Source organism: Myiozetetes cayanensis, unplaced genomic scaffold, assembly GCF_022539395.1.
Source record: "Myiozetetes cayanensis isolate MyiCay16 unplaced genomic scaffold, myiCay2020 scf2-11, whole genome shotgun sequence".
Lineage (NCBI taxonomy): Eukaryota > Metazoa > Chordata > Aves > Passeriformes > Tyrannidae > Myiozetetes > Myiozetetes cayanensis.
The window spans coordinates 110,165,084-110,178,640 of record NW_026087411.1 but is presented as its reverse complement, the minus strand read 5'-3'; the positions used below and the strand labels follow the sequence as shown (position 1 = coordinate 110,178,640).

At 39.2% G+C, this 13,557-nt stretch overlaps 1 protein-coding gene across 6 annotated transcripts in view; it reads right to left on the bottom strand.

Annotated features, from left to right (window-relative positions):
- SUPT3H (SPT3 homolog, SAGA and STAGA complex component) overlaps positions 1-13,557 on the bottom strand; it is a 261,690-nt gene that overhangs the window by 128,938 nt on the left and 119,195 nt on the right. For 5 of the 6 annotated variants that reach the window (XM_050316040.1, XM_050316041.1, XM_050316042.1 and 2 more), the window contains one exon: positions 1,998-2,082. The exons of the other annotated variant lie outside the window; for it this stretch is intronic. In XM_050316040.1, coding sequence (XP_050171997.1) covers positions 1,998-2,082 — 85 coding nt within the window. The remainder of the gene's footprint in view (positions 1-1,997; positions 2,083-13,557) is intronic. 6 annotated transcript variants of the gene reach the window in all.

Below are 13,557 nucleotides of genomic sequence, written 5' to 3'. Positions count from 1 at the left end.
GAGGTCAAAGCAATGAGCTATTAAAGATACTTTCACTTCCTCAGAAATAAAGTGCTGTCTCGGGCTGGGAGGCGAAAGGTTAGAAAAGCTGTTTATCTGCCGCTCCGTTCCCATTCTTCCTTCTGTCAGGAAATCCTACATGCTCCTACGCCCCACGCAGGGTTAACCCCGGGTCACGCCGGCCCCCGAGTAAGTGCCCGGCTCTGATTAAAGTGCAAAGACCACACGGCCACAGGTTGCACTTTTCTCAAAGGCAGGGTTTGGGGTAAAGCTCAGCTCAGCGGGGCTGAGCAGCATAGACTCCACCACGGTACTGCGGAGGGGAAGAGCGAAGCCGCGGCCACCGGTTTGCATAAATTACACGGGTCATTAACAGAGAGAAAACGTTACTTTGTCAGAGTTAAAGCTGCAATAAGAATTACACATATATATGCCCGGAGCAGCGTGTTTAACCAGTGGGGAAACCTGCAGAGAGGGGAGAGACGTTGTCCCCTCCAAGGAGCCACGGGGCACGTTCAGGACAGACCAAGAGGTGCGTAATGAGGAAAGAATCCACGGCACAAAGATGCCAGGAGACTGCAGAGACAGGGACACACTGTTGGGCTGCAGAGGCATGAGCAGAAACTGCCCAGAGCTGGAAGGGATGCCAAGGCATTTGCTGAGATGCAGGAAACTAGTGAATGGTTGCTGGATTATGTGCAAAGCTGAAGGAAAACACCTGTCTGCAGGCAAACAGTGGGCAAGGGGAAATTCATTTATAGTGTATTACTATTAAATCTATAGATAATAAAAATACGTATAAATAGATATAAATATAAGTGTATAAATATAATACATATGTGAATAAATATATATACAATATATATAAATCACATATAAAATATATATTATACATACACGGGCATATTTATCATGTGTGCCGTGCCCCATTCTGAATTTTACCATTTTACAGGAGTTTTTAGTTCTAGTTAATGTAGTACCAGGACCCAGCTTGAAACTTAAAAACACTTCTGATTGCTAAAAGGGTTCATTATAGAGAAGAGATCGAGGAACTTGCAGCTCAAAGCTCTGGCTGATCCAGGGACTCATGAGATGTAAATATTAGTTATAATATGTAGCAGTGTTATCTATATATGTTAGTTTCTTATAATGTCCCTTCCCACACAAATGTTGGTAATTTCATTTGAATCAGAGAATCGTTAAGGTTGGAAAAGGTCCTCTGAGATCACTGAGTCCAAGCATTAACCCAGCACTGCCAAGGTCACCACTAAACCATGTCCCCAAGTGCCACGTCTACATGTCTTTTAAAAAATATAATAAGAAAAACACATTTGTGATGCTTCCCAATCTACATGTTGTATAATTTTTCATGCAAAATATCAGATTGCAAATTTGTGCCACTGGTATAAAATACCATTGATTTCTTAAGAGGCACTGTTGAACTTTAATTAAAAACTATAGAGAGGTTCAAATTTAGAGTTGCTTTTGACAGAGAAGATTCAAAACAGCCTTATTAACACAACACTTTCATTGGCTTTCAATATATTCAAATATTTCATATTTCTGCATTTGTTTTTGACAGAAATCCAAACAACCACATAATAGGAATATTGGAGGACACACAAATTCTAAGTAAATGATGCATTAACACAAATACTAGAATATATTGAAAAAAGAAATTAGCAAGGAAGTCTTCAGATGAATTCCCAGTTTGCTTTTTTTCTTTTTAGCAACTTTAAGTTTTTAACAAACAAATCCATGAGCTTTATTCCCAGGGTTAGGTGGGATTGCAGATATCCCACACGCACAGGACATAACCACAGGGAAGACAAATAGCAGGTTCTACAGATCCTTAAGGCCAGAGCATCACCCTCAGTTTCTGTGTTTTATTTGTTTCTAAAACCAGAACAATACGTTATTAGCCATTTGATCACGAAAATGTCACGTGGATTGAAGGAGTTTTAGAGTGAAGATCATTTTACTGGTTATGTTCTTACCAAATTTATCAGCTGAGTGTGGACAATGTCTTCCACCAGTACTGCAGTTTCATGGAGAGGCCTTCGAGCATCTCCCAGGGAAAACCTGAAAAAAGAGGTTTATTGCAAGGTTATGGAAATAAATTAAAAAGAAACACAGCAACTGGTCTTCAGAAAAACAAAAAGAAGAAAATACGAATAATAACATCAAGCTTAATACACCTATTTTAGGAAATGGACCTCTCAGAGGGTGCAAGGATTATAAACCAAAGTAATATGATTAAAGGAACAAAAAAGCTGCAAGAGTGTACACTAAAGCATGTGGTGAAGAAAACTGAAAGACTGAGAAAACAGAGGAAAAGCCAGTTTGCAGGAACATTTCTGTACACCTCTCATGTCCTTCATAAACTATGTTGGTAAACTGGTAACAATGAATGACAAGAATATTGAGGTACTCAACAACTTTTTTTGCCTTGGTCTTCAAAGGTAACCTCTCTTGCCACAGCTCTCTAGATGATCCTCAATGTCCTTTCCAACCCAAATCATTCTGTGATGCCATGAGAAAAGAGTTGGTGAAGCTGTAGCGTATGCACCACTAGGAGTAATTCTGTATTTGCAGTCCCCTTCGCTTTCAAAATTACCAAATAACTATTTGAAAAGGTAAAATGCCAACAGGTATTTTATCCCAAATCTAAAGGCTAGTGCTACAGAAGGAAAAAAATTAAAGGTAAATATTTTTATATATAAGATTTGTGAGGCTCTTAAAGTCTACACTGCAACATGATATGACAGGAGGTCATAAAGAGATTAAAGTGTTCCTACAATCCTGCAAACAAAAAGCAAAGCCCCTCCAACAGATGTCATAAAATATGGAATTGTGACAATGGGCTTTTTGTAAGGTATTTCTTTCTCTTTCTACTTTTCTTCTTTTTCTGGTATTTCTTCTCTAAGAAATACCAGAAGTTGTTCTTTACACCTGCTTTTGTAGGTGAAAGACAACTCCTATACTTTTTAGTATCTCTTCAGGGCATTTCTAAATATAAAATATAAAATATAAAATATAAAATATAAAATATAAAATATAAAATATAAATACAAAATATAAAATCTCTCCTCCTAAACATGAGTTTTTAAAATACAAAAACTTGTACAGTGAAATGTATTCATTGTAAATTAAATAGCGCAGGCCAAAAATAACACTACAGATTCTTACAAAAATAGTGAAAATTTATTTATAAGAAAGATTCAAACCTTCATAGCTGACGGAATCTATCAATTATTTCCTTATGAAAGCATTCTTCTACCTTGAAATAAAACAAACCAGTAATTTATCTATAAACAGCTCAAGAGTTCTATAGTACAGTTCTTCTTCTTTATGTAATAACGAAATTATATCCAGTATTCTGCAAACAGCATTTTAAATTAATGTCATGATAACAAATTTCAGCCTGATACGTGTAAGAGCACAACAAGAACTACTCTGGCAACATCTGAGCATAACCCACTGTACTACACTAGTCACAGCATGAGGAAATTACACTCTGGATTTGCCCCCTGTCATTTGTCTCCCTTGTTGAGACTATGAGCATCTTAAAGAGATGGTTGTGTTGTACAGCACGTTGTATAACATCTCAAAAATGAGCACAACTCAAATAATTTCTTCTCTATTATGCAGCAGTGCACATGCACATGGATTAGAATGTCAGACACTTCCTAGAACTTGTAAGCACAGCACAGAAATATATCCTGAGACTATTAAATATGTTATAAACTCCAAATACCTGCATATAAAACCAGAAATATTTATTACCATAGCATATTGAAATATTAAATAATATTAAAACCATCACAGATTCAAAACAAGTGCTCATAAAGGATAAAGCTTAAGTATTTCTCTTTTTTCTTACAATGAGGTGCGTATGTAAATGAAAAGGACAATTTATTAATTTTTTTTTTAATCACATGGGGTGTATAAAGCCAAAGAGAACAGTTATCACAACCATAATATACTGTTCATTCTTGATTACTGGTCTTTTAATTTTTAAAAATAATTGTTCTGTCTTTTTAAGGTTTCAAATGCAAAATAAAACAACCATGCAAGAGAGCAGTAAACACCTGGTTGCCAACATTGTCATCTTGAACATACATTTCTTTTGTTCAGTTTACTCAGCTTTCCACATGTACAAATTAAAGGGTTTGGGGTATCTTTTCCAAAGACAACAAAGTGCAAGAACAAATCTCTAGTTTTGAGGCAGGATGGTGCCCCTACATTGAGCTGTCCTCCCCGTCTGCATTCAGAAACCTCTCTCACAAGAAATTAAGAGCTCCCCAAATGGCAGGAGAGGCAGAAAAGATGTAAACATGGCCCAGCACACTGATCTAAAAGCAGACAGATATCTAATATTTTTGATCCATTCTGATGCAAAAGGATATCCCTTAGGACAAGGGGAAATGGCTTCAAACTGAAAGAGGGCACGTTTATAACAGGGATTAGGAAGACTGTGAGGGTGCTGAGGTCCTGGCACAGGTTGCCCAGAGAAGCTGTGGCTGCCCTGGAAGTGTTCAAGGCCAGGTTGGATGGGGCATGGAGGAACCTGGGATAGTGGAAGGTGTCCCTGCCCATGGCAAGGGGGTTGGAACTGGATGAGCTTTAAGGTTCCTCCCAACCAAACTGTTCTGTGATTCTGTGATACACCAGAGTTGATGCTGACACATGAAGAAGGGTTAAGGTCAACAGCACAACTTGATTACAAAGAAAATCAAGTTTCAGATGCACCTACTTTCTTCCTTCCTCACTTCCACTCTTTCTACCTTCCAAAGTTATTTCTATCTCAGTTTGCCTTCACTGTTTTCCCACATAACTTCTGCCAACTTCTTTCCCACACACAGAAAACTAGATACTGGCATGGTGGTTTAAGCAGAAAGTAAAAACCACCACACCCACCCACAGCCACTTCCTTTTTCTTTGCAATGGATCTGTGACTTTTAGATACTAAAATAAAAGTAAAGCTTCTATATTCGTTAATTGTATTTGTATAGCATTTGATATGTTTCTTGATTTGAACATGCTTCTGGGATAACATGTTCTAAGATCCCAAACACAAGCCTTTTTTACCTTTTTCTGCTACCAGAGGTAATAATTAGAAATGCACAAGTAGTTTATTATTTAACTCTTTCATTTTTCTTTCACTTTTGCATGGCACCTCTCTGTAGCAGAATAAATACTAAACTAAGAGTCAGAGGGCTCAGATTTTTGCCAAGTTGCAGAATACAAAGTAGGTTAAGAACTAAAAGAAAACACTAAAAAAAAAAAAAATTTAAAAAAAACCCCCACCACCCAAAATTTGGTGCCCTTGCTTCTGGGAAGTGAAACTGAACTTGATGCTTTAATATAAGTTATGAATTTCACTTCACATGTGCTTTGATTTTAATAGTTCATGAGAGTCTTTTAAAGAACCTTCCATTCACTAGAAGTATTAATAAGTCTTCCTATGAAACACATAAAAATTCTGTTGAAAATAAAAAAAAAAAAAAGAGCTGTTCCTCCACAGGTAAATACTGGAGAGGAAATGTATCAAAATACAACATTAGCAGGGCATCAAAGCAGTAAAATGTTATGGAAGACTGTCCTGGTAATAGAAGCATCTACCCATTAGACATGTCATGCAATAACAAAGCCTTCTTAGAAGATCCAATTTCAAAGGTTTGTCTGTTTTAAGGAAACATTTTTACAAGGGGGGGGATCAACTTACCCAGATTTTCACAAGAGGATTAAAATAGTAGCATGGAGAAAGAAAAGACTGCTGCAGCGCTTTTATTGTTTACTTTCAGCTTCTATTTCTAATCTATTTAAGTTCCTGTAATGATGTTTCCAGGCTCATCAAAAGGGTAAATGTCCAAGCCACTAAGTGCCTACATGAAGTATCATGGTACTGTGTGTAAACACATGCTCATACTTGGCACAAGATAAGGTCTGACAGCTCCTCATGGAGCAGGGACTGACATTTGTAAGAACCTCAGAATCTTGGGCAGCTACAGAAATAGATAAAGCACTTTTTGCTGTATTTTTTTGAGGGGGTGTTAAACACCTAAGAAAGGTTGTGGGCCAGGCACGGCCCAGGCGTGGTTCAAACACCCTGATGGAGAGCTCTCCAGGTGGCCAGACCACCAGGAGAGCAGACTGTGGAGACAGAAAGCTGCTGCAACCTCCCGTCCTCCACAGGCTCCAAAAGCTGTCCTGGCCAGAAAGGAACTATAATCAGGGCGGCTGGGAGTACACTGAGCTAGAATAAACAGTTCCCCTTACTGGGGCTTCTACTGAGTTCATACCATAACAAAGCTGCCCCAAATCATGCAGATTTTACCACCTTGAATAAACGTGACGAATCCAGGCTAGGGAAAGTATAAAAGCAGTGAGGGAGTCTGGTGGGAAATATGTGCTGGGTTGTTTTTTTTTTTTCCTTTTCTAGAAAGCCCTAACAATTTTCCTTTTCTGTTTCTACATGAAAGATGAACAAGAGCCTGTGTTCCTAGGCAGTCAGGAAGACCAATGGCACCTGGACTGTATCAGCAATAGCATGACCAGCAGGACCACAGCAGTGACCATCACCCTGTGCTGGGCACTGGTGAGGCCTCACCTCGAGTCCTGTGTTTACTTTTGGGCCCCTCATGACAAGGAGCGAGTCCAGAGAAGGGAAACAGAGCTTTGGAAGGGTCTGAAGCGCAAGTCTGATGAAGGAGCTGGGGGTGTTTAGCCTGGAGAAAATTAGGCCTAGGGGGGGATCTTATCACTCTCTACAACTCCCTGAAAGGAGGTTGTAGCCAGGTGAGGGTTGGTCTTTTCTCCCAGGCAACAAGTGACAAGGATGTGAGGAGACGGCCTCAATTTGTGCCAGGGGAGGTTTAGATTCTATATTAGGAAAAATTTTCTTCACAGAAAGCATTGTCAAGCCCTGGAACAGGCTGCCCAGGGAGTCACTGTCGCTGGAGGTATTTAAAAGATGTGTAGATGTGGCACTGAGGGATATTATTTAGTGGTTGACCTGGCAGTGCTGAGGTGGTGGCTGGACACGATGATGTCAGAGCTCTTTTCCAACCTGAATGATTCTATAGTTCTATAATCCGATCTCAAACAGGGCAGGCAAATACTACTTCTGTCTCAGCACAGAGGTTTTTATTTGCTCCTTTCTGCAACCAGACTGGGAATGTGGATCACAGGGATCCATGTGCCAGAGACCTGTGTGTCTCTGTGTGTGAGGATTGAGGCTCTCCAGCACTGAGTGACTGAACTTGAGGCCACTGCATTTAGCACTGATCACATCTAAGTGCTCACCATGTACAGAACCAGCTAATTCACTGCTACAAATCTAAAACCAGGCAAGGATCCCATAAAATCACAGAGGACAAATCATCTACTAGATATATTTGGAGTGGCTAATACCTGGGTTCACATCTCCTCATCATTGTAAGAACACATGGTAAATTTCTGTCAGCTGTTTGGCAGGAATGCATTTGGAATATGCAGCATATTAATTCTCAGAGATGTTTCCATATTATAAGCAAGTGTTCTCCTAAATGTATGAATTACTAGAAACCAGACAGCCAGGTGGTGACAAAGAAGAGAACATCCAGAAAACTTCCAGCAATTTGAACACCAAAGGACAAGCACTTCAAACCGTTAAAAATCAATAAAATCAAAGTTTAGAAAATCAGTAATACAATATTTTGAAGTCATTCACCTTGGTACTGTAAGACACTGCCTATGAAGACAAGGATAAAAATGTAGAAATCTGGTCCCTTTGATGACAAAAAATTGAAAGACTACAGGTTTCCTTCTGATGAGTATGGGAATGAGCCTATCAGACATCCCAGGGAAAATAAGGATGGTACCTTTTTCAGAGTCTCAGCAGCTAAAGTTAGCTCTTCTCTCTCCATTGTGTTTGCCATGGCTGCTGCTGAACAAATTAGGCAGAAGTAGGGACTGAAAGGGAAGAGATGACTGGTGCCAAACCAGAAAACTGACCAGACATGCACAGGAGGACACAGTGCATGGAGAGCAGAAGCAGAAAGAACAAAATCCAGGAGGAAGAAACTGCCCTGAGTAAAAGGATAATTTCAATAGGGGAGAGAGGGGTAAACAACAAGGTCTCAAAATAATGTCTATTTTATGCTGATAACATTGTATCAGAGAGAGATGATGTGACAGGTCACTGTTTTGTAGACTTCAGTCTTTCCTAGTACCAGCAGTGAACTGAGACATTAAATTCAAAATTAAATAATTTTGCTTGCTATATTGCCTGAGATTAATGAAATAGGAACCAAATCAAAGCACTGAGTTATGTTTACTAACCAGCATCTTCTACCAGTGCTACCTGGAAAAGAATTGGAATTTATATTGCTATTTATATGTTTATCTGCTCATCAGATAACTTCTACCAAACCCTTTTTAAAAGAAAAGGTAATCTTAATTCCAATCAGAGTTCATAGCTAACATATTTATCTGCTTGGAATAATGAGATCAAGTATGCACAGTTTTCATACTTCACACAGAACATAGTTTCTTAGCAGGACTTGGTAGGAGAGATACAGAAGTCAAACTGCAAGTCGTAGCTGTGTTAGATTTCTCATTAAAGTTTAGAAAAATTATGTTGATAGTTACAATGAAAACAACCATTCAAAACCAACAACAATTTTAAAACAGGTACAACAAAAGTTAAGGTTGTACACATACAGCTGCACAGACCAGGCAATTTGTATGTCCAAATAGATTTATAGGTCGATAACTGGCTCTAATATTCAGTTAACTGGATAACAGTAATTACATTATTTTGCATATGAAGTTAATTGGTATTGACTTCAGCATCTCTCCCAGCTTTGCTTCCTCTACCAGGTCTTTTCTGCCTGTCCATCCCATCCCTTCCCATGGGATATGCCCCCAGGAAGTATTCCTGTATCTCTGTAATGCTCCGAAGTGCTACTGATACCTCCTCTAACTGCTGAAGGGAGACCATGTGCATTTCCCTTTCTTAGACCTATACTTTGCTGGACAATTAGTCACATTTTCATGTCTAATAACTGAAGGATGCATCTCATGACGCTGATGATGCAAACAGCAGTAACTCCCTAATTCCTGCTCCTATGAGAGAAGCTCTAGGAAGTCACTAATTACCATCTACTTATTCAGCAAGTGAAAACATTCTATTGCCTTAGTATTTAAATACTATCAGATTAACTCTTTAAGAATTTGATTACTAAATTATTGAATCTTTGCTAGTGAGAACAGCAAGTACAGGAAGGAACTGAAATGTCAGACACAAAATGGGGCTCTTTCCAGTCTAAAATTAAGCCATGATGATGTCTGCAGATATTGGAAAAGCACAAACAACAAGAAGAGAAACATTACATAATACCATTTAATTATTAAAAAGTACATAGCAACAAGTAAAGGGATAAAATTTAGAAAAGGAACATTTAGAGCAAATTAGGAGGAAAACATCTGAAAACAAAAGCTAAAGCCCTCTATAACCACCACAGATGGAAGACAAGTTTCACTGCTGGAAACACAAAAAACTAAGCTTAACCAAAAACTGGGGAGAGGTCTTGTGATGTTAAACAAGTACACAAAAGGAAATCCCAATTATGTGAATTAAAACACTTAAAAAAGAGAAATGACCCCAGTCTATGATGGCATGTCACCTGCAACTGACAGGTGGTTGTTGGAATTCCATATTTGGAGTTTTAAATGAGCTTCACTGATGCTTATAATTACTAAAATTGGAAAACCAGGAAGATACTTCATAATGAATAATTATTTTGAGATCATTGAAATTTTTAATGTTTACTTAACAGTTCCCTACAGATGCTTCTCAATTATCAGGCTGGAAATCATGATCCAAAGGCATCAGTCAAGTTCACTGCTGCACTAAAACTTAAACAATGCAAGACCTTTGTAAGAGCAACTTTGTTTACCTGAAAATGGCAGCAGTTTGTCTACACCCTGAGTTTTTAAATGGTGAGGTCTGCCAGGCAGCAGGATTAACAATGCCCACCACCCTGCCAAAAGAAAAGCTCAATTCTTCTCACAAAAAGACAAACCCTGTCCTCAGTGACACCACCATAAATCAAGAATAAGACAAAATCCTCAGGGATAAATTTTGGAGATGCTAAAGTCTCACAACTCCACGGGAGGTCATTCTGTTTTGACTCAATAAAGTGTTTTAAGCATGAACCTTCTGAATCCTGTTCTTAAGCTGATCTCAAATGTTTCAATAACTTGCAGAAACAAAAAAAAATCCTAAATTTTCCCTTCATAAAGGGTAATTTTTGTTAATGTTTCTTTAAAAACACTAAAATATATGCAGTAAGAATTTTCTATCCAATTTTTGCCTTAATAAATTCACAAAATCACTATCTTGCAGGACAGAAGGAGAAAAAAGGAAGATATCACTCTGTCACTTCTATTCTATGAATCACAGAGGAGGTGAGGCTGGACATGTGGAGATACCCAGTTCACTTCCCTTCACAAACAATTTCCTCAGGGTTACATCCCGTTGGTTTTTAAGTTTCTCTAAGGATGGACACTCCCCAACCTCTCTGTGCTGCCTGTTCCCACACATTTGACCACTCTCATGGTAAAAAAGTGTTTATTTTTAAGCAGAATTTCCTGTATTTCAGTCAGTGCACAGTGGCTCCTGTCTGGTCACTGCCCACCACTGAAGAAAGCCCAGCTCTATCAGCTTTACTCCCTCCCCTCAGGTATTTATAGACATTGGTAAGGTTTCCCTGATCCTTCACTTCTCCAGGATAAACTGTCCCAGCTCTCTCAAGCGTCTCTTGTATGAGAGATGCTCCAGTTCCTTAAGCATCTTAGCGGCCCCTCACTGCACTTGTTCCAGTACTTCCATGTCTCTCAAAGTCCAGCAGTGGATCCAGCACTCCAGAGGGGTCTGACCAGTGCTGAGCAGAGGTCAGGGGAAGGATCACCTCCCTCACCTGCTGGAAGCAGGCCGGGGTGCTGCCCCAAGAGCACATTGCTGCCACATGTCCAACTTTCCAGCTGGCCAGCCTCCAGCCTGTTCAGGTGGAAGGGGTTATTCCCCCCTTGAGGCAATCCCTTGAAGGATTCCCCTTTATGGGACCTCATGAGGTTCCTGCTGGGCCATTTCTCCAACCTGGTGAGGTCCCTCCAAACGACAGCACAACCACCTGGCTCTATCAGCCACTCCCCCCAGTTTTGCATCATCAGCAAACTGCTGTGGGTGCACTTACGTCCCATCATCCAGGTCAGTAGCGAAGACACTACCAGTGCTGACCCCAGGATCAACCCCTGGGATGCATCACCAGCAACCTCCCTCCAGAGGGACTTCATGCTGCTAGTGTCAACCCTGTGAACTTCATCCCTTCAGCCAGTTTTCAGCCTGTCTCACTGTCCATTCATTTATCTATTTCATCAGCTTGTGTAAGAGGATGTTACAGGAGACAGTGACAAAAGCCTTGCTGAAGTCGAGGCAAACAGCATTCCCTGCTCGTCCCTCATACACTGCAGTGGTTATTTCATCCCAGGCAGCCATCTGATGGGTCACATGTGATTTCCCTTTCATAAATCCATGCTGACATCTCACAATCACTTCCTTATCCTTAACAGGCTCAGAAATGATTTCTAGGATGACCTGCCCAGGGATCAATGTGAGTATGACTGGTCTGTCATTACCCAGATCCTCCTTCTTGCCCTTTCTGGAAATAGAAATTACATTTTCTTCCTTCTAGTCCTCAGGAATAAACTCCCCCCAAGCAGCCATGACTTCTCTTCATGAGCAATATCATACATAAAATCAAAGCAGAATCCGGTATATTATGTTATTGGAAGAAAAAATATGTAAATTCAAGCCCGATTTCAAGCAGAAAGTGTTGTAAGATTATCCATACTTAAACTTTTATGACTACTGTTAAGACATGAAAAATGATTACATGTATATAGAAACACAACTTAGAAAAAGCATTTGAGAAAAAGGTTTTTTAAGTATTTTTCCTCCCCCAGGGTCAAAATGCAAAACGTTGTCAATTTTGATGCAAAACGCTACAGAAGTCTACTTTGAACGAACTATTTATAGGTATACATGTTTTGGAGTGAATACGGCTAAATTCCATCAAAACCCAATTTTCTAAGCTTTGCTAAAAGCTCTGCAGAATAATCTTTCTACATACAGATGGTTCCACTGAACTGATTTGGTTGCTCTTTGTAAACTGTGGGATGTACAAAACCCACTGGCTGAGGAGGAGTGTGACTATAAAATAAGTAAATGTGAGAATTTGGACAGCTATGTCATATAGGTGCTTCTAAAAGCCCTGTTATTTGTGAAAAACAATACAATTCACCCTGTGGTTTCTTTTTTTTTCCCCTCTCTTCTGTTATAGTAAACACTTCCTAACTGCTGCAAATCAGCAGATTTACCCCAACACAAAGCTGTGGGCAAGACCCCTTTTCAGTGCCATTGTGTACTAATCAGAATACACCAAACTCTAACAGTTAAGTGTCTTAAACATAAATTAATTTTACAAATCCTTATGACTGGCCAAGGAAGAAGATATAATTTATTCCAGTTGTATAACATAATATGTTCCATTCGCTCACTCACAAAGGGTTTCAGTTTTTCAGGAAATAAATGAGACAACTGACTCTGTCGACTATGCAGACTGGACTAGGATCAGTCACTTCTGCTCTAGGAAAAAGTTCATCTCAACAATGTACCCAAACACAACTGGAATTTAACAAAGCCAAGAGAGACGAATTCCCAGTCTGCTCTCATGAGGACAGGGCGAAAAAGTGATGAGGAGAGCAGGAAGTCAAAACATCATTTCACTGTATATATACATTGTAAGTGTTAACCAAATGTGGAAATCCCTTGCTATTTTAAATCTAGATTAAAACCACAAGACAATTTAAACTAATCCACAAGATACAAAACATAAACGAGGATGCATGTTTTATGCTAATTTTTTGAGAAGTAATATTATTCTTTGTTATATTCTTCAAAACATCAAGGCCGTTTTTCATTGTTTTAAAAATTCACATCATGATTTTATGAATGAGATCTGTGTGTGTTGAATGATGATGATTATATCCAAGCCTCAAACAACACACCTCCTTATCAGTTGTTAACATGTTTTATGACATCAGTTTTTTCACTTTACTACCCTTCCTGAAATCAATGCATGGAGAAGAGAAGCCACTTGTCCACAGCGGTCAGTGACAGAAAAACCAAGTTATCCCCCTGTGCCTCCCATTGCCAGGGGGTAACAAGTGCTCTACTGACAGATCAGGTTTTGCAAATTAGATTTATTTTAATAGTAAATTAGCAAATTAAATTTGATTTTAATAGTAAACCAAAACATCCACTCCTGCATGTAGGGAGCCTGTATTCTCATTAGTCACCTTTGCAGTACTTGTGTCAGAGAGGTGCTGCAGCAGCACTGTAGTCATGGGGAGAAATGCAAAAGGGTGTCAAAAAACATGGCCTATCTCAAAAATATGGAAATACTTACATCAAAGAGGCCTTACAAATGCCAGCATTTCTCATTAACA